General features: G+C 66.3%; 2 protein-coding genes across 9 annotated transcripts; one reads left to right on the forward strand and one right to left on the reverse strand.

Moving 5' to 3' along the window:
* Positions 1-213: 213 nt before the first annotated feature.
* MMP9 (matrix metallopeptidase 9) lies at positions 214-4,798 on the reverse strand. Its single transcript, XM_048050603.2, has 13 exons — positions 4,489-4,798; positions 4,025-4,263; positions 3,567-3,715; positions 3,179-3,307; positions 2,915-3,088; positions 2,665-2,838; positions 2,379-2,552; positions 2,079-2,234; positions 1,740-1,962; positions 1,471-1,610; positions 1,223-1,373; positions 1,024-1,127; positions 214-723 (listed from the first exon to the last, which is right to left on the reverse strand). The coding sequence occupies exons 1-13, from the start codon at positions 4,630-4,632 to the stop codon at positions 614-616; spliced, it is 2,067 nt and encodes a 688-aa protein (XP_047906560.1). The 5' UTR covers positions 4,633-4,798; the 3' UTR covers positions 214-613.
* A 9,418-nt stretch (positions 4,799-14,216) lies between these two features.
* Positions 14,217-24,392, forward strand: ZNF335 (zinc finger protein 335). 8 transcript variants are annotated; one of them, XR_010825378.1, is made up of 28 exons: positions 14,217-14,316; positions 14,651-14,873; positions 15,240-15,513; positions 15,882-15,959; positions 16,239-16,559; positions 16,696-16,830; positions 16,911-17,069; positions 17,182-17,440; positions 17,546-17,723; positions 17,804-17,916; positions 18,124-18,142; positions 18,344-18,460; positions 18,545-18,621; positions 18,740-18,900; positions 19,025-19,254; positions 19,340-19,448; positions 19,532-19,626; positions 19,763-20,043; positions 20,158-20,296; positions 20,373-20,762; positions 20,851-20,993; positions 21,357-21,496; positions 22,036-22,139; positions 22,262-22,339; positions 22,541-22,624; positions 22,790-22,868; positions 23,061-23,142; positions 23,562-23,681. XR_010825378.1 is itself a non-coding variant. In XM_066978471.1 (28 exons), exons 2-28 carry the CDS (start codon positions 14,673-14,675, stop codon positions 23,675-23,677), a joined length of 4,152 nt encoding a protein of 1,383 aa, XP_066834572.1. In that variant the 5' UTR covers positions 14,217-14,316; positions 14,651-14,672; the 3' UTR covers positions 23,678-24,392. The 8 variants fall into 8 exon arrangements, 6 of the variants coding, with proteins under 6 accessions (XP_066834572.1, XP_066834574.1, XP_066834573.1 ...); XR_010825377.1 differs by having other exon boundaries at positions 23,559-23,614; XM_066978471.1 differs by having other exon boundaries at positions 22,803-22,868; positions 23,559-24,392.
* Positions 24,393-25,264: the final 872 nt, after the last annotated feature.

Below are 25,264 nucleotides of genomic sequence, written 5' to 3' on the forward strand. Positions count from 1 at the left end.
GCTGCAAGGGCCGGGCCGGGGCCGTGAGCCAGCGCCCCGGAGGAGGGGGGGCGGCGGGAGGCCGGGGCGGAGGCGCAGCCTCCCCGGGGAGCGCAGAGCCCCCGGCAGGCAGGGGCCCGGCCGCAGCCCCCCTCCGGCGGCGGCCCCCCCCCGCCCTCACCCCGCGCCCCGCGCCCCGCGCCCCGGCGTTCGCGGCGGACGGAGGCTGGGAGGCCGTGTCCGAAGGACGGTCTTTATTAAAAACGTGCGGGGGGCGGCCGGCAGAGCCGGCGGCGGGAGGGAGCCCCGCGGAGCCCCGCGTCCCCACGCGGCGCGGCCGGCCCGGCCGTGCTGGCTCAGGAGAAGACAAAGTCACTGCGAGGCCGGGGGCGCCGGGCAGGCTGCGGCGGGTCCCGCTCCCCGGCTGGGCCGCCCGCGGCCGGGGAGCCCCGCGGGGCCCGGGAGCGCTCGCCCCGTCCCGGCGGGGGGGCTGCGAGCCCTGGCACGGCCGGGGCAGCCCCGCGGCCGCCCCGCAGCGCTCCCGGGCCGCAGGGGTCCGGGCTGGGCGAGCCGGGGCCCGGGGACGGGGGGCGGCGGGCAGGGAGCACGGCGCCCGGAGCGGCCGCTCTGGCCCCTAGTGCTGGGGGCACTGCAGGATGTCGTACTTGACGTAGCCCACGCGGTCCACCTGGTAGCGTGGAGTCATCCTCCAGTAGAAGCTGCCCTGGCAGAAGTGGTACTTGTCTGGGCGAGGAGGAAGGCAGAGGCGGTGGGTTAGCGGGAAGGCAGCCGGGGCGAGGCCGTGTCCTAGCTGCTGCCCGAGTGGCACAGGGCACACCGGGACCCAGCCCCTGGCCGAGGGGCCTCGCTGCAGGGACCCCAGGCGCTCCCCACAGCCACGAGGCACCCTGGGGCCAGCACCGGGGCGATGCAGCCCCTGCCCGGCACCCAGGCGAGGAGGAGGGGGAGCCCAGCCTGTGGGAGGCTGGGGGCAGCACAGGGGGTGGCAGCGCGGCCCCCCCATCCCAACGGGTCTCTGCTCACCTTGGTACAGGAAGACATTGCGCGCATCAAGGGGGACGCCGGTGAAGACATCGTCAGTGGCACGGGGGTAGCCCTTATCCACCCTCTGGACCTTCACATCCAGCCTGCGGGGAGAGCAAAGCCACGCCGAGGGCTGCGGTGAGCCGCCCGCGCCAGCTGCCACAGCAGGGAACTGGTGGCACCGGTGTGAGCCACTCACCGCCAGTAGTTCTCCCCGCTGAAGAGCAGCACTTTGCCACGTCCCCGCTGCAGGGCCCCCGAGATGCGGCTGGCTTCCTTCCCAATGCCCAGCTTCTCGATCCCGCGGGGGCCCAGCATGCTCTTGCCAGAAAACACCCAGAACTGCCGACCTGTGGCGGAGAGCAGGGGCGTCAGTCAGCCCCGGCACGCTCAGGCAGCACCTCGCGACGCTCGCGACAGCAGGGCCGAGGCAGGGGCAGCGCTCACCAGAAAAGAAGAAAACCCTCTTGGTGAGCACATCCTGGAACGCTGCGTCAATGACAGCCGGGAGGCCAGGCCAGGTGTCTGCGGTGGAGAAGGCCCCCTGGATGCCCGATTTCCAGAAGGACGAGCGGGTCCAGTATTTCCTGGTGGGGAAAGCCGGCTGCCCTGAATACCCCGACGAGGCAAAGCCCTCTACACCCCCACGCCCCTGGCAGAACTGCCCCCCATCACCCTGGCATTTGCCTTGGGAGAAGCAGTGCTCTGCTGCTCACCCGTTCTTGAAGAAATGCAGCTCCCCGTTGATCTCTGTGATGGCATCGAAGTTCTTCTCCATGCAGGCATCCCGGCTGGGGTCCACAGGGCTGGGCTCAGCTGTGGGCTCCAGCGTCTCCTCCTCCTCCGTGGTGGAGGCACTGCCAGCCTCGGTGGGCAGGGGCTGGGGCTCCTCGGTGGGCAGAGGCTCTGGGGGGGTGGGCTCAGGGCCAGAGCCACGACCTGGAGGAGCAGAGGATGATGTGAGGGTGCAGGGACCAGGTGGACCCCATCCCCAGCAGCACATCCCCAGGGCTGGCCCTGTGCCCGCGGTGTGCTGGCTGTGCAGGGCCGCTCACCGTAGAGGTACTGGATGCCCTGGACATCGTCTGGGTGCAGCTGGAAGTCCTGGACGTAGCTGTACATGGGGTACATCAGCGCCTCGCGCACGCTGGAGTGGTCCAGCCCCAGTGAGTGCCCAAACTCGTGGGCAGCCACCAGGAAGATGCTGTAACCTGAGGGAAAGCACCGGCCTCAGTGCCCAGAGGGACAGGACATGCTCTCTGGGGACCTGTGGTCCCCGCAGCCCCCATGGCCACCAGCAGGCACGGTGTGGGGCCAAGCAGTGCGCAGGAGGGCACGGGCGGGCGGGCTGGTACCTCTGTCCGGGCAGAAGCCCCACTTCTTGTCAGTGTCGTAGTTGCTGGTGGTGGCACACCAGAGCTTCCCATCCTGCCGGCCCTGGCTGGTGCACGCGCTGTAGGACTGCCCCAGGAAGGTGAAGGGGAAGACGCACGGGTCCCCTTGGGAGTTGCCGCCGATCACCGCTGTGTCTGCAGCGCAGCGTCAGAGGGGTTGGCCCCGGCCCCTCAGGTGCCCACCCCGCAACACAGCTGGGGCCCGGCCAGCCCTACAGGGCCCCCTGTGCCCCCACCCCGCTCGCACCTCGGTTGGGGCAGAAGCCGTATTTCTTGTCCTGGTCGAAGTTGGCTGTGGTCGCGCACCAGCGGTAGCCATCAGAGCGCCCGTCCGTGGTGCAGGTGTCGTAGGAGGTGCCGTCAAAGATGAAGGGGAAGACGCAGGGGGACCCGTCGCTGTTGCCACCGTTGGTGTAGAGCACTGAGGGGTGAGAAGGGGTGAGCCTGGCCCCAGGCCCCGCGGGGCCGTGCAGGGGCTGCCAGCCACCGCTACTCACGTTCGCTGGGGCAGAAGCCGTAGGTCTTGTCGGCATCATAGCTGGCGGTGGTGGCACACCAGGGCATCCCGTCCGTGCGCCCCTCCGTGATGCACCGGGAATAAGAGCGGCCCTCGAACACGAAGGGGAAGTGGCAGCTGGCCCCGTTGGCGTTCCCATAGCGAGTCTTCACCACTGCCCGGGAGAGGAGGTGCTCAGCGGGACGGGGCTGGGGCACGTCGGGCACCTCCGAGCCCCTTCAGACCCACCAGGCCCTGCCCTTACCTAAGCCAGTTCCCAAGGTCCAGAACTCGTCGTCATCAAAGTGGGCATCGCCCTGTATCCCGCTGCCTGGGGGAAAGGCGTGGGCCAGGAGCCCGTCCTTGCCGTCGAAGGGGTACCCATCGCCGTGCTCTGCAGGGACGAGCACCATCAGAGCCAGGCCCCCCCGGTGTGCCTGCTGCGGCCCCCCTGCTGCCCCCCGCACACGCACAGAGCCCTGCAGAGCCCTGCGGGTGCCTGGAGGCAGGGGCAGGGCCGGGGGAGCCCCATAGGCACAGCCGCACGCAGGCACCGTGGGAGGACGCGGCCGACACACAGGGCACGGCTCCCCTCTGGCCCTTCCCCAGGCTGTGCCTGCTCCCCGCCTCCCTCAGCAGCCGCGGGACGTCACCTTGGCTGCCGAACATGATCATGATGTCTGCCTCGCCACTGTAGATCTGGGTGAAGGTGAGGGGGGTCACATCACTCCACACCTTGAATGCTCGCTTGAAGGCGTCGTCTATCACAGCACGGTCCAGGTCGGGGGAGTAGTTCATCACCCTGCGGGGGAAGGCTGCGGCTCAGCACCGCCGGGTGCCGGACGGTGTGGCAGGAGGGGCCCTGCCCCGGGCACATGGCAGGGACGTGCCCTGGCCCCGCAGGGGAGAACAGCACTGCACAGCCAGGCAGGGCAGCTGGCCGCAGCCCTGGGGCTCTCCTGGGCATCGGGGAGCAGATGCTGCCGGCTGTGCCGTGCCAAGCCCCAGCTGCCTGGTAGCGTGGAGGAAGGGCCCTTGCACCTGTCTCCGTCCCCTGCGTGTCCATTGCCCCATGGCCATGTGGCTCCCATCTCCTGGAGCAGAGACTCACCGGTACGTGAGGTCCATGTGATCCCATTTGAGGTCCCCCTCAAAGGTGAGGAATCCCCCCACGTCGGGGACCCCACAGCGGGGGGCTCGCATGGCCTCCAGGGTGCTGCTGTCCAGCTCCCCCGTCTCCTTCAGCCCCAGCTGCTTCTGCATCTTGCGCAGCGCCTTGGCCAGGGACACGTGCTTGCTGCTCCTCCTCACCTCCGCCTCTGTGGTGTAGCCAAACCGCAGCAGGTAGCTCTGGGGAAAAAAGGCAGCCAGAGGGGCTCAGCGAGGCGGGGGGCTCTGGGGCAGCTCCCAGCATTGCACGCCCTCCTGGGGTGCCCAGACCTGAGCCCCTGCATCCCCCGGGGCCCAGGGAGAGGACAGCCCCTGAGCTCAGCTCACGGCTCCATGCTGCGGCCCCGGCAGCATCCCCGGCACTGGGGCGGTGGGAGGGGGCCGCGGAGGCTGCCCTGCCCTCACCTCCGCCAGCTCCACGTCCGACAGGGTGCTGAGCAGCTCCCCCGGGAAGGTGACGACAGCCTGCGGCTTGGTCTGCAGCGGGGCTGCGCGGCAGGAGAGGGCCAGCAGCGCCAAGGCGAGCGGGGCCAGGAGGACGAGCCCCATGGTGCGGCAGTGGCAGGAGGGCTGAGGCTGTGCCGGGTGCTGCTGCTGTGCGCTGAGTGCCGCCGGGCTCCCGCTCCTATTTATGCTGTGGCGAGGGCAGTGAGTCACCCTCAGACCCTCAGCCCCAAGGACTCATACTCCCTTCCCACGGTGACGAAACGCACACTCAGGCTCCTCCGTTTGCTGCTTTAACCGTTTCATCACCTTGTTTACTAAACACGCTGGTTCCGGCAACCACGCAAGGCGCAAGGATGGGCACGAGGCCATGCAGCTGGGTGGCTGAGCCTGGGTATGGCTTGGTCCAGCTGCCCAGAGAATGGCCTGCAGAGGGGTGTCCGGCTGCAAAGGGCAGTGCCCTGGGTCCCCAGGGCTGTGGTCAGGGCTGGGACAGCAGGAGTTCGCAGACTGGGTGCTGGCTGGGTGCTGCGGACCCCACAGACACGTTGCTGCACCGGCCAGCGCTGGGCTCAGCCAGCCAAGTGCCGATGCTGCCAGAGCCAGAGCTGTGGGGGCCTGGGCAGGCAGAGCCAGCGGGAAAAACCCTGCCCAGAGCCCTGATGCCTGCAGCCCACCTGCCCATAAGCCTGATCCCCACCATGAGCCAGAGGGTGCCCGGGGACCGCAGCCCCTCAGCAGGACGCAGTCTCTGTCCCCACATGCCCCACCGTGGCCGTCTCTCCCCAGCGGGGCAGCGCAGTCCCGGCACGGCTCCCCGTGGACCTTCACCCCAGAGGTGCTTCAAACCCCCCTCGCCAGCAGGCACCCAGCAGAGCCCCACGGGAGGGGACGCGCTCGCCCAGCACAGGGCTCGTGCCCGGCCAGCTCCGTGCGCAGGGCGCTGCGCCTGGTGCCCGCATGGACCTGCCACGTCCCCCGGGCACTGCTCCGCAGGGCGCCGCTGACTCAGGTTCCCAGCCGGCGCCTCCGAGGCAGCACAAACCTCGCCGCCGGACAGTGTTTTCCTGCTTCTCCCAAAGTGCCGACGCTTGTGGGAACGGGAGTGGGGAAGGGGAAAGCAAACAGGGACAAGGAGTGAGAGGAAAACAGATGGCAGAGCGGAGACAAAGGCGCAGCGTCAGCTGGGGAGACGGGAGGCTCGGTGCAGCCCGGCGACACTGCCCAGGGCACAGACGGGATCCCCCCGGATCTCACAGCCCCGGGCTGTCCTGCTGGGCCCTCAGCTGGCTGTGGGAGGACAGCCCCTTCCCTGCTTGTGCCCTGCAATCCCCGCTCCTGAGCACCCCTGGGATGCAGCCGAACAGCTGCCCGCTCCCCTCTGCATTGTACCAAGCCTGGCGGAGCTGGACAAAGCACTCCTGGCCTGGCCAGAGGGCAGCGAGTGATGCTGGAGCTCAGCAAGGCTGGGAATGGGGAGAGCAGAGTGGCGGCTGCCCTCCTGCAGCAGAGCAGCCCCGGGGCCCAAGGGGGGGCTCACCCCAAGGAGCATCACCCGTGCAGGGACGGAGGGCCCCGTGCACCTGCTGCCCAGCCCAGGGGTCCCGCAGCCCCATTTACAACCCAGCTGCGTGCAGCCGAGCCGCGGGTGCTCAGCGCTGCTGGAACCTTGGCAGCACTGGGGGCTTCCCGGGCAGAGCTGAGCACCAGGCATGGGGGGAACGGCCGTCCCCATCCTGCGGAAGTGGTGCTGAGAAACCGCCAGGTTGCCTCACTCCATCCTGCAGCCCTGCAACAGCAACGCCCAGTGACAGGGCGAGGAAGTTGCTCCACAGGGCAGCCCCCTGCCGCAGCCCGGCGTGACGCACGGTCGGCCACGGCGCCCCTGCTGCAGCCCCCCCCCGACACAGGCAGACAGGGGCCCTGCAGCCAGGTGACCCCCTGCAGGGTCCGGCCCGCCGACCCTCACCGTGCTCTTTGTGGGGTCCTGCTCCCCCTGCTCGTTGCCCGGCCAGGCAGGCACCGCTCCGCACCCTCCCCTCTCCTGGGCTGCCGGGGCTCAGCACCCAGCTCCCCGCCTGGGGGAGGCATCCTGGCACAGACCAGACAAGGGCACGTCAACACGGACGCCCTGGTGCAGCTGCGGGGATCCTAGCCTGGTCCCCTGGGGCCGTGGCAGATCCCTGGGCCTTTCCCAGGTTATTCCCGTCCCTTGTTTCTGCTGCACGCAGGAGCCGCAGCTCCCCCAGCCCGGGCGCACTGCCACGGCACCGCCGGCACGGCCCCTCGGCAGGCTGAGCCATGCCGTGGCTGTCGGAGCAGGGCAGCGCCGGCTCGGGGCAGAGCGGGGACACGGAGCAGGCGATGGCAGAAGGAGCCCAGGTCCGGGCTCTGGGCGCCGCGCAGCCCGGCCTGACCCAGAGATCTGCGGGGTGCCCCGGGGCGCACAGCTGACGCCCTGAGCATCCTTGAGTTGGGGACTGCGGGGTGGGCGGCCGCAGCTCTGCCCCTGTCCTGGCCGCTCCCACTGAGTCACGGCCCCGATACCCGGCTTCTTCCTGGGGATTTTCTGGTGACTCTCTGGGGCTCTGTGGGGAGAAGGGGAAGGAAAACCCCTGTGTCTTGGAGCACCAGGAGCCCGGGAGCTGGGCAGGGGAAGTCCACAGGGCCATGCACGGCCCTGCAGATAGCCCTGAGCCTGTGTGGGGCAGCTCAGGGAGCTGGGGCACGTGGCACAGGGTCTGCACGGGCACACGCGGAGGGATGCCGGGGCAGGCTGGGGCCACCACCACTGCTGATGGGCAAGGAGGAGGTGGTGGTGAGCACGGTGGGAAAAGATTTGTCTGCCAAGGGACCCCAGGAGCATCCAGGAAACGTGCCCGGCCCACGTCGTGCCAGTGGCACCCTCCACGCCCAGAGCCCTCGTAAGGACGAACAACACGGAAAATCCCTAGCAGCTGTCCCCTGTCCCAGCCGGCTGCCCGAGCCACGAGGCTGTCTGTCACCACCGCTGCCATCAAAAGGGGAAGGAAGAGGTAGCCGCAGCCCCTCCGCATGCCCTTACTCACGGACACCCCCCTAATGCAGGCGGGCACCACATGGAGACCCCTGCCATGGGAAAACGGCCCGGGAGGGGCAGTGACGGGGACAGGGCAGCAAGGGCCAGGTCCTGCGTGTCGGCGGCGTCAGACACCCTGCTGGCACGTGGGCAGCGGGGCAGGAGCGCGGCAGAGCAGCGCGACAGTGAGGGGAACTGGCACAGGAGGAGTCAGCATCTTGTGACAGCGCCGGGCCGGGGGGAGCACCGCAGCCCGCACCGTCCCGGCCTGTGGCAGCGCTCCGTACGGCGCGGCGTGCCGGGCACGGGGTGCTTGGCGCGAGAGCGAGACCGAGGGCGCACGGAGCAGCTCTGCGTCAGCAGCTGGAAGCCCCGCTGCCCTTCATTCAGCATCTCTAGACAGAAACAACATTCCTGCACACACTTCCCGTATCTGCTGTCCGACGCCAGCCCCGCGTAGGCTGGAGCACATCCTCCAGCTGGGCCCAGGACCCTTCCTTGCAAACCGTGCTGGGGCAGCCTCGTCTCCCCCCCCGGCTCCCCGGGCACGGTGCGTCTGCAGCCCGCACACCCCCGGTGCTCCGTCGGTGCCCCTGCCCAGCACACAGCAGAGCCCCCTCCCACCCATCCCTCCTCTCGCCCGGGGAGCTCCCACCCCAGCACCAGCCTCTGGTGAATTCTTTGCCCTTTGGCCTGGGCAGGAGCAGGGGCTGGAGCTGTGCCCCCCCCCCCCCCCCCGAGCTCCCTCCCCAGGGCGTGGGGCGGCTGCTCCCGGTGCTGCTGCTCCCGGTGCCGCGCTGTGCCGGGATGACGCAGGCTGTGTCAGCCGGCGGCTCGCTGCCACCCTGGGGGCACTGAAACCAACACGGCCGTGTCGTCACCGCTCGGCAGCACCCATCCCGCTGCACACGACGGATTCCCCGAGCTGCCACCCGGGCTGCAGGCGGCCCCGTGGGTGCAGCCTCCCGGCTGGGACATCCCCCCGCCTCGCCTGCCCGCCCGCCCTGGGAACCCCCTCCCTGTCGGGGTCCCACGAGGGGTCCTGGAGCAAAAACCTCGCGCCCAGCCCGCGGGCAGGCGTGCTGCTGCGCTCGCTGCCCGCTCCCCTGCCAAAGCCAGCCCCGAGCCACGCACGCCCCGCGGGGCACGGTCGTCGTGCGGGGAACCCCCGCGATCCCCAGCTCTGGGGGTGGAGGCAGCCGGAGGCAGCCGTGCGCCTGCCGGCTGGGGAGCCCGCGGTGGGGAATCCAGGGAGGGTCTGAACAAAGGAGGCAGCCTCCAGCAGAGGCCTTGGAAATGGGCTTTGTGTTCGAGCCGGAGGGAAAACAGCTCCGACTGTCCCATCTGCTGGGGGCCCGAGTCAGGGACCCGCAGTGAAGTCTGGCAGCTCCGGGCAGGCCTGGGGCCACAGCAAAGGGTTCAAGAGCTCCAAACTCCGTGCAGTTCCTGCTAGCTTCAGGGACAACTTCACTTCATTGTCTGCTTTGCTGTAAATACAATTCCCATCTTTTGCACCTCATTCCACTTCAGCTTTTGCCATTGGCTTTGATAAACTTTTATTTTACCAAAACCTCCCCGCCCGTCCCAAGAGCAAAGCATGGGGGCAGTTTGGGCTGGCGTGAGGGGGGCGCAGATTCTGCAGGAGCCACTGCAGGCTGTGCAGGGCAGCGCAGAGATCTCGTCACCCGTGGCGGCATCGGGAAGGGGCGCCCAGGGACAGCCAGCAGCCTCGCTGCCACCCCCGTGACCTGCTGGGTCAGGCCGACCAAAGCTGCCTCGGGGGAACGCGGAGGCGCCGGAGCCGAGAGCTGCGGGCAGAGCGAGCCCCAGCAGGGCCGGGAGCTGCTCCCCTGAGCGGGCAGAAGCTGCACGCCCGCGGGCGCTGGCACTGCTCCGAGCCCCCCCAGCAGCTCCTCCTGCGGCGGGACGGGGCGAGGGGGCTGCAGCGCGGGGCCCCCCGGGGGGCGGCACCCAGCCGGACCACCCCAGCCGTCTGCACCCCGTCCGTCAGCGCGGGTGGCAGGCTTTGTTCCTGGCGGTGAGACGGGCACAGCAGCTGCTTTCTAAAAAGGGACGGGCAGCAACTGTGACAATGACGGGGAACCTGCCTGCCACATCCCGCGCGTTAAAGGAACGATGCAGCGGGAGGAGCGCGCTGCCTGGCAGCGACAAAACGGCTCCAGGGATAAGAAGCGGGGGTTTATGGAAGGTGAAATATGGGCAAAGCTGGCTGTATTTAATTGTAAACTACAAGAGACAGAAGGAAAAGTGGTAGATGCAACATGCTTGGATTTCAGTAAAACATTTGACAACTGTTCCAACGGCTGCTGCCAAATTACCTCCGACCAGCTCGGCTGTCGGCACAGGCATATGGACAACACCCAGGAGCCCAGGGAACGGCGAACGGCCTGGCCTGCGGCTGGGGAGCAGCCGGGGGCTGCCCGCGAGACCCTTGGAGCCTTTCACAATCTCTCGGGCAGGCAGGAGCGCGGAGGGGGTGGGGGTAGGACAGCCACCGCGGCGCAGGGGCAGAGGGGCCGGTGGCCGCGGCGCCCTGCAGAGCCCCAGCCGCGGGCACCGAGCAGACCCGCGCCGCACCGCGACCTGACGCGGCCCCGGGACGAGGCCCCGCCGTGCTGGGAGCGGGGCAGCGGCGGGGGGGGCCCAGCACCGGGCTGCCCGGTGCCCAGGTCCGGGCAGAGAGCTGCAAGGCCCCGCGCAGACGGGCCGAGCAGAGCTGGGGGCAGCGAGGCACCGCCAGGGCCCAGCAACATGCACACGTCTCCTGCCCACCTTGTTTATTTTACTTATATTTCAGTAATTTGCTGATTGCCCCTTTTTTAACTAACCAGCAGTGATGAATCAGCAGCAGAGGAGAGGGTGGGATCCGGCGGCCTTGGACCGTGGCTCCGAGGTCTCAGGTTCTGGGAAGGAAGCCACAGGATCGCTCCAGAAGGGAAAGAAAACAACCAGCAGCAGCAGCAGCTCCGGCCCGTGAGGAGCGGCCGGGCAGGGCTGCAGCGTGCGGCCCTGTGCCTCCCAGCAGCTCCCAGCACACCCAGACGGGCCGTCGGCGGTGCCGAAGCCCTGCAGGACCAGCAGCAGCAGCTCCGACCCAGCTCGGACGCAAACCCGAGGGGCAGTGCGGGGCCGGCACCGCCGCCACGCCGGGCTGCGCGAGGCAGCGGCACCAGCGGCCCGGGGCGCAGAGCACACCGCGAGGGCACCGCGGCCACGAGCAGAGCAGCGGTGGGGAGGACGCCAGCAGAGCCACGCTGCGCCCCGTGCGGCAGCTCCTCGCGCCCCGCGCAGCCCCGGGGCAGCCGCGGGCAGCACCTGGCCTGGCGGGGGACAGCGAGCTGCCCCGCGGAGCGCACCCCGCTAGGACACGGCCTCGTGCCAGGGCTTCTGTCAGCTCCCCCAGCCCCGGGACCGGCGGTTCCTCCCTGCCCAGGAGCACGGCTCGCTCAGCCGCGGCCCCGCTGGCCCCAGCAAGCCTGGGGCGGCCGAGCAACGCGGAGCCAGGGGCAGAACCGTGCCGGGGGGAGGCTGCGCCGCAGCGCCCAGGAGGACGCCGGCCCTGCCCGCCCCCCCCAGGCGCAGCCGTCCCCGGGGCAGCCCCAGGTGCGCTCTGCTGCTGGTGCTGGGAAGGAGCCGAGCGGTGAAGCAACCCGGCGTGAAGAAAAACCCATTTCCTGCTGCAAGGGCTGTTTTGCTCAACGTTTTGCAAAATGTGCTGATGCAACTGCCCTCCGCAGGTGGGATATAAATACGAGCCCGGTTGATGTGGATTAATGCCCTACAGCTACACAAACATTGCTAGCAATGTTTTCTTTAGAAGGAAGAAAGGAACACAAGAGGAACAGCACTGACTACAAAATCACTGACTGTGGAAGTCGGGAGGCTCGGGTTGCCGGAGGCTGGGAAGGCGCTGCCCTGGGCGCAGCGCTCAGCACAAGCCACCTCCTATTCTGGGACACTGACCCCAGCGGTTCGGTCACCAAAAGCTATTGTGGTCGCGCTGCAAAGCCACGGCGCTGGCCAGCACAGCCAACGCTGCTCGGGGACCGGGCACGGCAGCGCGGCCCAGGGGTGTTGGTGAGAGCGCTGCCGGGGCTCGCTCGGTCAGCACGGCGCTTCCCTGCCCGGGCGGCGGCCTGGCGGCAGCTCCTCCCAGGCACCTCGTCCGAGCCGGCAGGCGCGGAGCTGGGGAAGCTCCCACGTCGCGGGGCAGGCTGCGGGCAGCTCACCGGCCAGCCTGCGAAATCGGCCTCCCGTCCCGCTTAACCCACGTGGCCCCGTGCTGCAGGCCCATGTCCGTGTTACCCCAGCCAGCTCCCAGAGGGCCCCTAACCTGGCGCTCCCCAGCCGGGGATGGGGCACACGTGAGCAGCTGCTTCTGGATTTTCGAAGCTTCTTTGTTGTGATGCATTTTCTTTAGCCCTCAAACAAATTCAGGCACGGGAGCCACCGCGGCAGAGCGTTACAGGAGAGGAGCCGTGCTTTCAGAGCAGCACGCAGGAATTAAGCTGTGCCTCGTTTGGAAACGCCCCGCTCACCCTTCCTCGGGGGCATGCAGCGTTTTTAAAAATAGCCAGACCATCCATCTCAGCAGAGTTCTCGCTGGTACAATTCCCCGAGACAGCAGACACGGGCGTCTTCGCAGGGTAACAGAGCAGCTTTAAGCCACTTTCCGTCAGTGCAACCTGCAGCAGGAGGGTCCACACTAACCCCGAAGGCTCCCAGGGCTCAGACCGCTTTGCCACTCTCTTCTTGCCCTGGAGCCATCCCCCACCAGGAAAATCCCTCTCCTGTCTCAAAAATGAGCTGAGGACAGACAGGGAGGAGGCCTGCTGGTCGGACAGAAATCCATCCCATTTTCCCCACCCGGGAGGCCGCTTTTGCGGGGGTCCCTGCAGCCCACCCCTTTGGGCAGAAGCATGGAGCTGTGTCCACGGGACGTGGGGGCTGCTCCACAACTGCAGGCACAAACACGGCACCGGGCTCCTCCCGGAGAGCCAGGAACGACGGAGAGCTCATCGGGCACAGGAGCCCCTCGCGTCCTCCCGGCTCCTCATGCTGGAGGCCACTTCCCACACAGCAACTGCAGCGCTACGCAGGGCTGCTTTACAGAGAATTAAAAAGAACAAACACCTCTTGGTCTCCCTCAGCTCCTGGCACGGTGTCGACCTCAGCCCCAGGCTGCACGCAGGGACCTGGCACCCTGCTCCCAGGCAGCGCGGCCGCAGCGGCGCTTGTGCAGCCAGCTCCTTATCTCACCGCTCGCTCCAGCCTGGGGATGAATGTCAGCGATGCTGTCGCCCAGTGACAGATGAGGGCATAAACCTTTCAAGGATGTATTTAATTAGCTTGAAAAAGAGCCGGAAGACGTAGAGGCGCGCCAGGCTGATGGCACAGTGGCGGCTCCGCTGCTGCCCCTACCAGCACGCAGCACCCCGGGCAGGCGGCGCCGCGCTCGGGGACCCGCGCTGCCCCACGGCCGGACGGGAGCAAGGGGCTCAGGGACAGGACAGACCCCGGGGCCCTCCTCGTCCTGCGCCAGAAGCGTCACAGGCAGCGCGCCGACCTGGCACAGCACGCGCCCCACACCCGTCCATCGGGGTGCTGGCAGGGCAGGCTTCCCGCGCACTCCGTGCCAGACGAGACACCGTCTGTCCCGCTGCGGCTGGCACGCCGCCAGCACCAGCCTCCCGTCGGCGTCCTGGCAGCGAGGCGCTCACCGCCTGCACCCGCTGCGCACGGAGCCCTGCGGCGACTCGGTGCCTACGGCCCCGGGGGGGGCGGGCTCAGAGCCCCCCTGCCCGGCGAGCACGGCCCTGCCGCGGGGACAGGGGAGCCGGGGTGGCACTGACGAACCAGGGCTGTGCCACGGGGAAAAAATAAAATAAAATAAAGTAAAATGAAATAAAATGAAACAAAATGAAATAAAATAAAAGCAAAACAAAACGCAGACAGGGCAGACCCTAGCAGCAGAGCACTGCGAACGCGTCCCTGCGAGCAGGGCGCTGCCCACGGGCTCCGTTAAGGACCCGGGGACGGCGGCAGGGCGCGGGGGCGGCCGCGCCAGGCCCACACCGCCCCGGGGCCCCAGGGCAGCGCAGGCACGGGGCGGAGGCGGCACCGGGACGGGAGCGGGCGGGGGGACCGGCACCGGGACGGGCCCAGGGCCCGGGGGGGCTCCGCGGGGCCGACTTCGCCGAGCGGGCTCGCCTCGGCCCGGCCCGGCCCGCGTGGCCCCATCGCAGCGCCCCGGGCCCGTGCCCGCCGCCGCCGCCCCAGGGCCGGGCCCGCTCCCGGCGCCGCCGCTTCCGCCCCGCGTCACGTGACGGGCGCCACCCGGCGCGACGCCGCCGCTCAGGGCCCGGGCGCCGCTTCGTGACGCCACCACGCACGGCCCCGGCACCGCGCGCCACGGCGCCGCCTCCGCGCTCCCTCCGCGCACGAAGTAGTCCCCGCCGCGCCCGCCGCGCCCCCCCCACCCCGGGCCGCCGGGCGGCGCCGCGCGGGGCCGGGAGGCGGCGGCGGCCGGGGCCGGGGCGGGGGCGAGGAGCGCGGCCCCGCGGCGGCGAGCGCGGGGCGGGGCGGGGCGGCGGCGCGGTAAGTAGTCCCGGCGCGGGCGGAGCGCTGCGCGCCGCGAGGCCGGGGGATGGCGGCCGCCGTGATGCCGGGCGCGGCGGGGGCGGCGGGGCGGCGGCGGCGGCTCGGGCCGGGTGAGCGCGCGGGCGGGCGGGCGGCGGCGGCGGCGGGCGCGGGCCGGGCCGGGCCGGGTCCGGCCGGGCCGGGTCCTCCCCCCCCCCCCCCCGCCCGGGGCCTGGCGCCCGGCGCCCCGGGGCCGCCCCGCCGTGTGCGCGCGCGCGGAGGCGGCGGGGGGGACCCCGGCAAGATGGCGGCGGGGCCGCGGGGCGCGGCGGGGGCGGCAGCGCGAGACCGGCACCGGCACCGGCACGGCCCCGCACGGGCCCCCCGCGCCCCGCCGGGACGCGACGGGCCGGGCCGCCGGCGGGGTCCCGGGGCTGGGGGCTGACGGCGGCGTCCCCCCGGCAGGGCGGGCCTAGGCGCGGCGGGCATGGAGGAGAACGAGGTGGAGAGCAGCAGCGACGCGGCCCCGCAGGCGGCGCGGGAGGAGCCCTCCGAGAGCGGCCTCGGCGTCGGCACCTCGGAGGCCGTGTCCGCAGACAGCAGCGACGCCGCCGCCGCCCCCGGGCTCCTGTCCCGGGCCGACGACTCCGGCGTGGGGCAGAGTTCCGACAGCAGCGGCGTGTCCCTGGTACGCACCGGCACCGGCACCGGGGGCGGCCGGGGAGGGGGGGGGGCGCGGCGGCTCTGCCACCCCCGAGCTCCGTGGGCGCTCCTGGCACGCCGCAGGCAAGCGGGGCTCCGGGCGCTGCGGTGCCGCCTGCCCTGGGGGCCCGCCCGGCTGTCCGAGGGGAGCTGTGCCCGGCAGCGAGGGCGGCCCTGGGGCTCGGGGGGCTCGGCAGGAGCCGGAGAAGCTGCCCCGAGACCTCCCCCGCGGCCGTGCGAAGCGACACGTGCTGGCCGTGGGTGCGTGGGGATGGGGTGGCTGCCCCGAGGGCCCCACCCGGCAGAGGTCTCTCAGCTGATCTCTTCTGGCCTCGCTTTTGTTGTTGCCCAGGAAGAGGTGTCGGAGAGCAGCTCCAGCACGGATGTGATTCCCAGGATTTACCTGCCAGATTCATCCTCCATTGCCCAGTCCACCTTGGTCTCCAGCGTCTCCACTGTGAGCCAGTCCATCATGGTGTCAGAGTCCCCGCAGGTCCTGGTCCACTCCAGCGTCATCACTGACGGAGCCACGATTGTGTCGGACTCCACTGCGTCCACCTCCTCAGACCTAGGTTCTGCCATAGACAAAATCATCGAGTCCACGATTGGGCCTGACATCATCCAGAGTGAGTGTGTGCTCCCAGCTGCGCGCGCTGGCGGCAGGTCTGTCACCTGTCCCTGCGTGCGGGCAGGCTGGGGCGATGGGGCTGGGAGGGTGGAAAGAGCTGCTGCTGTGCCAGACCTTGGGAAAACACACCTGGGAGGTGAGGGGAAACATGCATGCGTGTACACCTCATTCGGCGAGGGTGCCTCGCCTCGCCTCAGCAGCTGGCAGGTTTCTGAGTTGCTCCCGGCTGGGTGGCAGCATTGCCTCTGGCTGACCTCCCTGCGCCGTTCCCACTCCTGTCTGAACTCGGGAGCGATACCTGCCTTGTCAGCTCTGCAGTCCCCACAGCCAGTAGCTGCCGTCCTTTCCTCTCCCTTCCCTCTCCAGGCTGCATAGCTGTGACCAGTGCCGAAGATGGTGGAGCAGAGACTACTCAGTACCTCATTCTGCAAGGGCCTGACGATGGTAAGGGTGCACCTGGGGTATTCCAGTGGCGGACTTCTCTGCCTCTGAGCCTGCTCCTGTTTTGGCAGTGGGTTCACAGTAATGGAGAGAAAAAAAAAACTTGGTATTTTTTGAGAAAGCATGTGCTGCTGGGGAGGTGCTCCCAGCAGGACACGGGGTAGGGTTGGAGCCTGGAGAGGATGCAGCCTCCATACCAGTCACCAAGGATGTGCTGACTGTTAGCAGCTTGTTACTGAGCTCGCGATCTGCTCCTCAGCTGAGCTGATTCTGATGTTTCAGGTGCCCCCATGGTTTCCCAGATGGCCACCTCTGCTCTGGCCAGCAGCTTGGCAATAGAAGCTGTGGCCGATGGTCCGACCTCCACGTGCCTTGACCAGCCGGGCCCCTCGGAGCCGTCAGAAGCGCTGGAGCTGCGCATGCAGCCAGATCAGGTCCGAGAGGCAGACGGTGGTGAGGAGCTGGACCAGCCAGACATGGAGACGCTGGAAGAGATGATGGAGGTGGTGGTGGTGCAGCAGTTCAAGTGCAAGATGTGTCAGTACAAGAGCGTCTCCAAGAAAACGCTGATCAACCACATGAAGGAGCGGCACTTCCAGCCAGGTGTGTGTAGTGCTGCCACTGCTAAGGACTGAGGAAAAATTATCTTGGGGAAAGAATTAAGAGGGGGAATACGAGTGCAAAGACCTGTGCTGTTACTCGATCAGGTAGAGAGTTCTCCTTGTGTTTTCTGTGGCAGTGGGTTCAGCTCTGGCTTTGAAGAAAGGGCGTCCACGAAAGGGAGGTTCTGCTCCAAAGGCTACGGAGGAGGAGGTCCCAGAGGAAGAAGAAGATGATGATATCATGGATGCTGGTGCTATTGATGACCCCGAAGGTAGGACTCGTTCTCGCCGTATCTTATGTAGCTTAGCTTTTCCCCTCATCTCTCTGATGTTTGGGGCCGCTTACTTCCAGAGGACAGTGACTATAACCCGGCTGAGGATGAGCCCCGCGGGCGACAGCCCAAGTACAGCCGCACCGTTCCCACGTCCAGCGAGGAGAGGCCGCGGCGACGCCCGGGGAGACCCCGCAAGTTTCCTCGCCTGGAGGACATGTCCCAGGATGTGCCTGACGGTGAGTGGGAGGCAGCAGCCCCTTGCTGGGTCAGAGCAGGGGGTGGTATGGAAGCTGCTGGGAGCCCACGGAGAGGGTGCATGACAGAGTTTTGCTGTGTCCTGTTGAGTAGGAGAGGAGGTGGAGCCCTTAGTGACATCCCAAAGCACACCCAGCTGTGAGTTGCAGAACTCGGAAGCAGCCAGTTCCTCTGGCCTGGAGAACGGGACCAGCGAGAGCCTGGCAGAGCCCAGCATCAGCCAGTCTGACTCAGAGAACAAGGACCCTTCCTCCAACACTGGCCCCGAGGAGGCAGACGTCGTCCCCAGGAGGCGAGGCCGGCCCTCCCGACGCTTCCTGGGCAAGAAATACCGCAAGTACATGGGGCGCAGGTGAGGGGTGTGTGCCGAGCCAGTGCTGGGCCCTCTGGCCCGTGCCCAGGGCCGGTCCAGCCCTCGTTTGCCACCACAGCTCTGAGCCCGGCTCTGTGTTTGCAGGTACTACTACAAGTCACCCAAGCCCTTAATGAGGCCCTACCTGTGTCGAATCTGTGGCTCGCGTTTCCTCACGCACGAAGACCTGCGTTTCCACGTCAACTCACACGAGGCCAATGACCCACAGCTCTTCAAGTGTCTTCAGTGCAGCTACCGCTCCCGACGCTGGTCCTCCCTCAAGGTGAGCACTGTCCTGTTCCCATGCCCGCAGAGGGCGGCTCATAGACATGGCTCTCACGGCACCCTCTCTGCTCCTTGCAGGAGCACATGTTCAACCACGTAGGCAGCAAGCCCTACAAGTGTGAGGAGTGCAGTTACACCAGTGTGTACAAGAAGGACGTCATCCGACACTCCACAGTGCACAGTCGGGACAGGTAAGTGAAGCGAAGTCCTGAAGAGCACCTGGCAGCCTGGCTGAACGGCGCTAATATTCCTGCCTCCTGCCCTGGGGGTGCAGCCGTGGCTGCCCTTTCACCTGACCTCTGCCCCTTTCCTAAATGGGCACTTTTGGCGTGGAAGGTGCAGGGGAGCTCAGACTTGGGATTTGGTTGACGAGGGGATTTTCTTCCTTTCTTTTTCAGGAAAAAGAGAGCTGATCCGGTGAGTCTGAGTTCCCCGTTGGCACTGTTATGTGGGAAGAGGCATGTCTGGGTCTTCCACAAATTCTAGGTGCCTAGTTGAAGGCAGTGTTTCTGGATCAACTGAGGAAAGGCAGCCCAGGTCCTGTGGTGGGGAGAGGGGCAAGGAAATCGATGACCCCCGCTCGGCCCCCATGAGCTCATCTTTGTGCTCTCCCTCCAGCCCCCAAAGCTGAACTCCTTCCCGTGCCCCGTATGCAACCGCATCTACCCCATGCAGAAGAGGCTCACGCAGCACATGAAGACGCACAGCACGGAGAAGCCGCACATGTGTGACAAGGTGAGAGCGTGGGGCCTGGGGAGGGGCTGGCAGCGAGTGGGGCTGGGCAGGAGGCGAACGCTGCTTTGCTTTCTTCCACCGCAGTGCGGGAAATCCTTTAAGAAGCGCTACACCTTCAAGATGCACCTGCTGACGCACATCCAGGCCATTGCTAACCGCAGGTAGGAGCCAGGCCCCAGCCTGCTGCAGGCCCTGGTAGAGCCAGCGCCCCGGGCTCCCCCTCTCGGGGAGGGCGGGGGGTCCCTGCTGCCCGTGGGACAGACGGCGCTGTCCTGGCAGGTTCAAGTGTGAGTTCTGTGACTACGTCTGTGAGGACAAAAAAGTCCTGCTGAACCACCAGCTGTCGCACATGAACGACAAGCCCTACAAGTGCAGCTTCTGCAAGTACTCCACCTTCCGGGAGGACTTCCTGGTCTCTCACATGGCCGTCAAGCACACGGGTGAGGAAAGCTGCCTGCTGCCCCATGCCCTCCTCCACCCCTGCTTCTCCAGCATGTGGCCGGGAGCGTGCCTGCTCTCCGTGCTGTCCTGTGGGGACCCCTGCCTGACTCCTGCCTCCCACAGGAGGGAAGCCGTTTGCCTGTGAGTTCTGTCACTTCACTACCAAGCACAAGAAGAACCTGCGCCTCCACGTGCACTGCCGCCACGCCGACTCCTTTGAGGAGTGGGCTCAGAGGCACCCTGAGGAGCCGCCCTGCCGCCGCCGCCCCTTCTTCACCCTGCAGCAGATCGAGGAGCTGAAGCAGCAGCACAGCCAGGTGCAGGCCCCGGCTGAGCCTGAGGCCAGTCCGCCGGTGAGTGCCGCTGCCGCGCCCTGGCTCCCTCCCTGGGGCTCGCCCGCCCCGGCCGTGCTGCAGCGCTCTGCTCTCTCTCTCGCAGGTCTCTCTTGGCCCCATCACCTACCAGGCGGTCCAGGCTGTGCCTGGAGCAGAGCCGCCCATCCTTTCACAGGATTCCCTGGAGGGAGCCACCATCATCTACGAACAAGGTGAGCTCCCAGGGAAGGGATGGGGATGAGGAGAAGGTGGGTGGGTGCCGTGCCTGACCCTGACTCTTTTTCTGACCTGCCAGGCGTGGCTGGATCGGCAGAACTTGCCACGCAGACTGCCCTGGATCTTCTGCTGAACATGAGCACTCAGCGAGAGCTGGCCACAGGCTCGCTGCAGGTGAGAAGGGCTGAGGGAGGCCGTGCCTGCTGCAGAGTGCACCACGGTCCCTGCAGTGCCCAGCTCTGCTGCCCTTCGGAGGAGCATCATGCAGAGCCTCGTATTCCTCCGACTGACTTGCTGTCCTCCCCCACAGGTGGCAGTAGTGAAGCCAGATGATTCAGGAGAGGTACAGACCAGCTGTGAACCCCAGGCACAGGAGGACGGGGCAGAGCTGGATTCCTCTGAGCAGCAGCAGAAGTTGGTGACGCTGCACATGGCAGAGCCTGGGGAGACATTGGTGCAGGAGGCTTATGAGGAGGCGACCCTGGGTGGCTCAGAGCTGCAGCAGATCACTATCCCCTTCGGTGGCACAACAGAGTACAGCATCATCACGCCCATTAGTGAGGAGATCCAGGCTCCAGGCACGCTGTACAGGTCAGCTCTATGGGAGGACCGGGGAGACAGAGGCACCTCTGACCTCAAATGAGGAGACCTCGAGTGGGGGGGAGGGGGATGAGGCGGATCCGGTCTGACCGTGTCCTCTGCCAGCAGTGAGGAGGAGAGCCCTGCAGAGACATCCCGTGCAGTTGTGGTGAGCGAGGCTGTGATGGCAGAGGCTCTGAAGGACCATAACAATCACTACATCATGTCACCCGGTGTCGCAGGGAGCCAGCTCCATCACATGGAGGTGAGGAGGGTGGGCTTTCTCTCCATGAAAGGGTGGGCAGCAGTGTGAGCAGGTGTGACTGGTGTTTCTTTCGTAGCCCCTCAGCGGAGATGCTGCCTTTCCCTTGCCAGCAGAGGGCCAGGAGGCACAGCCAGCCAGCGTCAAGTGGCCCCTGGTGCAGTGTGTCACCAGGCAGCTCCAGAAGGACTCAGCTTTATCCCCAGCCTCTGAAGGGCAGGAAGTCTCATCCCCAAAGGTCAAGTGGCCTGCGCTCCAAGGCATGGCCAAGAAGCTCTCGTGCAAGGTTTCTACAGCCAAGAAGCTCTCGTGCAAGATTTCCACAGCCAAAAAGTTTTCATGCAAGATTTGCACAGCCATGTTCACAGGGAGAGCAGAAATGGAGAGTCACAAGAGAGCCCACATTGGGCCCAGCACCTTCAAGTGTCCCGACTGTCCGTTCACTGCAGCCCTCTGGCCGGAGGTCCGGGTAGGTACCCTGGGTAGAGCAGCCCTGGGAACAAGCGGTGTGGAGAAGCAGGGGCTTCCTGACCGTGCTCCTGTCTTTCTGCCCCCAGAGCCACATGGTCCAGCATGCCAGCCTCCGGCCACATAAGTGCACCCACTGCAGCTTCGCCTCCAAGAACAAGAAAGACCTGCGCAGACACATGCTAACACACACCAACGAGAAGCCCTTTGCCTGTCAGATTTGTGGGCAGAGGTGAGTGAATGCTGCTGGGCTGTTGCTGCTTCTAGAGATCCAGTAGAGCTTCTCAGGTTTGAGAGGAGATGGGTGGGATGTTAGCAAAGAGATGGCTGCGCTGACTTTACCCCCAAGAGTAACATCCTGTTCGAGGAGGCTCAGCCCTTTGAGAACAGTTCCTGCTGCGGATGGTCCTGGTTTAGTCTCCAAGGAACTTCTGCACAGGGAGGTTTGGTACTTGCGGGCCAATGGAAAAGCTTTAGGATCTGGGACAGGCCATTTCCTTGGACGTGTTTGTGGTACCTGTAGGCAGGTTCTTTTCAGAGAGCGCAGAGGTCCTGTGCTGCCCATGACAAACTCCACCTCTCCTTTCTCCTGTAGGTTCAACCGTAACGGGCACCTCAAGTTCCACATGCAGCGTTTGCACAGCTCAGAGGGGAAGAGGCCGGGGGCACCTGCGGCTGCTGCCCAGCAGACCATCATACTGAACAGTGATGAGGACACGCTGGCCACCCTGCAGAGTAAGAAGTGTCCATGCCCTGACCAGGGTGACCCGCAGGTTTCCTGCGGCCAGAGCCCTACGTGGTGCTTCACCCAGCTTGTGGGCTCTGCAGGGCTGGAACTGGTCCGGGACAGATCCCTGCCGAAGGTTAGGGTTGCCAGTGGCAGCAGGACCCGGTGGGTGCAGAGGCAAGGGCAGTGTCAGGGTGCTCTTGTCAGCTGCAGGGGCTCAGTGCTGGGAGCAGTCCCGCACAGGCACTGTCTGCTGCGACTCGGTGCCGAACAAGGGGCCCGGGGTTTGCTCCACGCAGTTCCTAACGGATGGGTACGTTCAGGTAGCGAGCGGTGCTGTGAAAGCTGAAACGGGAAGTGAAGCTTACAGTCTGGTGCAGAGGTCTGGGTTTTACCCATGGTGGCTTCTAGGTTCCTTCGTGTTGGGAGTGTTTCATTTAGCTTCTGCCTTCAGTGAGCAGAGCCGAGGGCCTGTCCTGCCCTTGGGGTGGGCACTGGCAGGGGCCAGCAGCCCGGCAGTGTCCCACCAGCTTTCTCCCCATCCCAGCGGCTCTGCAGTCAGGCCAGGCGGTGCTGGCTCCCGAGCGGCTGCAGCAGGCTCTGGGGCAGGAGCACATCATCGTCGCTCAGGAGCAGAGCATCACGAGCCAGGTGAGTCGTGCCAGTCGGCCTCATCCCACGGCCACTCCCCGTGTGCCGTGCTGGCTCCCTCCTGGCAGAGGGCTGCCGTCCTGCCCGCCCGCACTGAGCGCTGGGCTCTCACTGCCTGACAGGAGGAGGCGACGTATATCCAGGAGATCACAACCGCTGACGGCCAGACAGTGCAGCACTTAGTGACGTCTGACAACCAGGTGAGGGGGGCTGCACGAGTCCCAGGAGCACACGGAACTGAGGCCTTCCACGCAGCTGCAGCAGGGACAGCAGCAGCAGAGAGACCTGGGGAGAGGTGGGGTGGGAAAAAGCACAGAAGCCAGAGAAGAACCAGCCCTGTTGCGATGCATGGAGTGGGCAGTGGTGGCCTGTTTTTTGGTTCTGAATCCCTCTGTTTGCAGGTTCAATACATCATTGCCCAGGATGGTGTACAGCACTTGCTTCCCCACGAGTACGTTGTTGTCCCAGAGGGACATCACATCCAGGTAAGGGTCAGGCTGGCTGCTCCCTTTGCACGGTGCATGAGGCTGGTGAGGGAGCCATGCACAAGGCTGGGCCGCCTCCTTCTCCTCCCCCTGTGCCTTGCTCTGTTCAAGTCGCAACCCTGGGAGGCGGGGAAGCCTGCTGTCCCTAACACAGCCTTACTGCAGTTCTCATCTTCAGGTACAGGATGGTCAGATCACCCACATACAGTATGAACAAGGCAGCCAGTTTCTCCAGGAACCTCAGGTAAGGCATGGCTGCTGGAGCTGGTGGGGCTGCAGTGAGATGGGCTCTGAGCACGCAGCTGCAGAGGGCAGGATATGAAATAGAAGGTGCGGGTGGGTTAGTGGTTCACTGCAGCGGCTGTGGCCAGGGCAGCACTCCGGGAGGGACCCTGTGCAGTCCCGGACTCGCCTCTGTCTTCTCTCCTCCCTGCAGATCCAGTACATGCCTGTCTCACCTGAGCAGCAGCTTGTCACCCAGGCTCAGCTGGAAGCAGCTGCACATTCAGCAGTCTCAGGTAGGGCCAGGATCACAGGGACAACCTCTGGCTTAGCTCTCGCCCTCCTCTCTTCCCCATGTTCGCAGGGTGCCAGTCCTGCAGGGGAGCTGGGGCTGCCTGGGGCTGCTTTCTCGCTGTAGCCGGCAGGGCCGCCATGCCATGGAAGGGATGGGGTTGGCTGGCTTAGACTGCCGTGCTGCTGCCTGTGTCCCTGTCATTCCGGGAAGCAGCTGGTGTTGGTTTCTGAGGGGAGACCTTTGCTGATACCAGCTCTCATGCTCTGGAGGCAGGGTGCTGTGCTGGGTGCAGGGCTTGTGTGCGTGCCCATTCCCTGGAGGGCAGGGAGTGAGCGTCGAGGGGGCCCCGGGCAGTGCTCCGCTCTGCCCTGCCCTCGGGCACAGGGCGAGGAACCGCTGACCCCCTCTCCTCTGCAGCAGTGGCTGATGCTGCCATGGCCCAGGCGCAGGGCGTGTTCACCACGGAGGCAACAGCCGAGCAGATTCAGCAGCTGCAGCAGGGAATCCACTACGACGTCATCACGCTGGCAGATTAACGTTGGGGACAGGCCTGGCTGATGCTCAGGGACATCCGTGCTGAGCAGGACAGCGGCACCAGGCAGGAGCCTCTCCAGCCAGCAGTTGCCTTATTGCTTTGGGGCTACGAGGGACGTGCCTGAGTGCACGCCAGCGAGGGCGAGCAGCCACGCTGCTGTGCGCAGCCAGGGTCCTGCGCATTCTCCCTGGCACAGGGAGCTGTCTTGAGCAGAGACTGCCGCAGCCAAGGCACCGGGACAGGCCGAGCAGGGGCAGCGCTCCCGTGTAGCCGATCTCTTTGCCTGTTGCACTTGATGGTCTGAAATCCCTTTCCCTGAATCATGTCTGTGTGGGCCAAACTCACATCAGCGTCTGCCTGGACACAAGGATCCCGGGAGAGCCATGGGGCCGAGCACAGCTAGGTGGTACGGTGCGAGACGTGAGGTGTGTTCAGCCTCAGCCCAGCGCTCCCCCTCAGCAGCCTTGGGCACGCGGTCCTGGCGCGAGGGCAGCCTTCCCTCCTTTGGCTCCTCCGGCCTGCAGGCAGGCGGCAGTTGGGCTTTGGACTGGAGGAACCTGAAATAGGAAGAGGCAGGGGTGGAATATGTTCTATTTTTCTTCTGAAGAGGGATGGACTCTGCTGCAGAGTTGGTTTGTAGGTGGTTACGGGAGGGGTTCGATTCTGATGTTCTCGAGCTTTGAATATGCTTATGAATAAAAAGGGATTGAAACCGGTGTCTGTGCTGCCTTGGGGTCCGAGCCTGCCTTGGCCGGGGTGGGAGGCGGCGCCAGCCTTGGCGCTGCCCGGGGGCAGGTCCCGCCTCATGCAGCAGCCCTGTGCTATCACTTCTTCCCACCGCAGTGACCTTGACTCCTGGGAAGTGAGCCGGGCAGCTGGTACCAGGGTGGGCTTGGGGCTGTAGTCATGAAATTAATCGAGTGGTAAACAGCCTAAATCCCGTGTAACTCTGTCCCAAACTACAAACGCTGCCCCTCCCTGAGCGGATTGTCTGGAAGTATTTACATGTGATTATAACAGCTAATCTCAGAGTTTTAGTTCTATGCTTTTGCATTAAACTGATTATCTGCAGAGGGGAAAAAGGCCTGGAACCACCCAACTTCAGCAGGAGCTGCACTGCCTGAGCCCTGTGCAAGGGATGGCAGAGCTGGGCTGTGAACGGGGCTGCTGGCCCAGCACCGGGGCTCACGCTACAGCCAGCACCTGCAGGCAGTGCCTGGGCTCCGCTGCCCCTGCCAGCAGCGCTGCTCCCTGCTGGGGGGGCCGGGCAGCCCCCTGCTGGTCCGCGGCCCCGCAGAGCTGCGTGCCATCCCTCCTGCCGAGCCGGGCAGCCAGGCTCCTGGTGGCCAGCGGTCGCTGCCCACGGGCTGGCAGTGCCCCACCACGGCCCTGCCCTGTCCCTGCTGGGGCTGCGTCCGGCCGTGCTCGCATCGCCCTGCGGCCGTACCTGTGAGCGGCTGGTGCCGGCTGCCTGCAGCTCCGTCCGGGTTTGGCCGTGCCCGCCAGCTGTGTGGGGTTGGCCACGGCCCTCCCCGTCCAGCTGTGCAGCGCGGGGTTAACGCCGCAGCAATCCACAGGCGCTTTCCTA

Source organism: Anser cygnoides, chromosome 16 (genome assembly GCF_040182565.1).
Source record: "Anser cygnoides isolate HZ-2024a breed goose chromosome 16, Taihu_goose_T2T_genome, whole genome shotgun sequence".
Classification (NCBI taxonomy): Eukaryota; Metazoa; Chordata; class Aves; order Anseriformes; family Anatidae; genus Anser; species Anser cygnoides.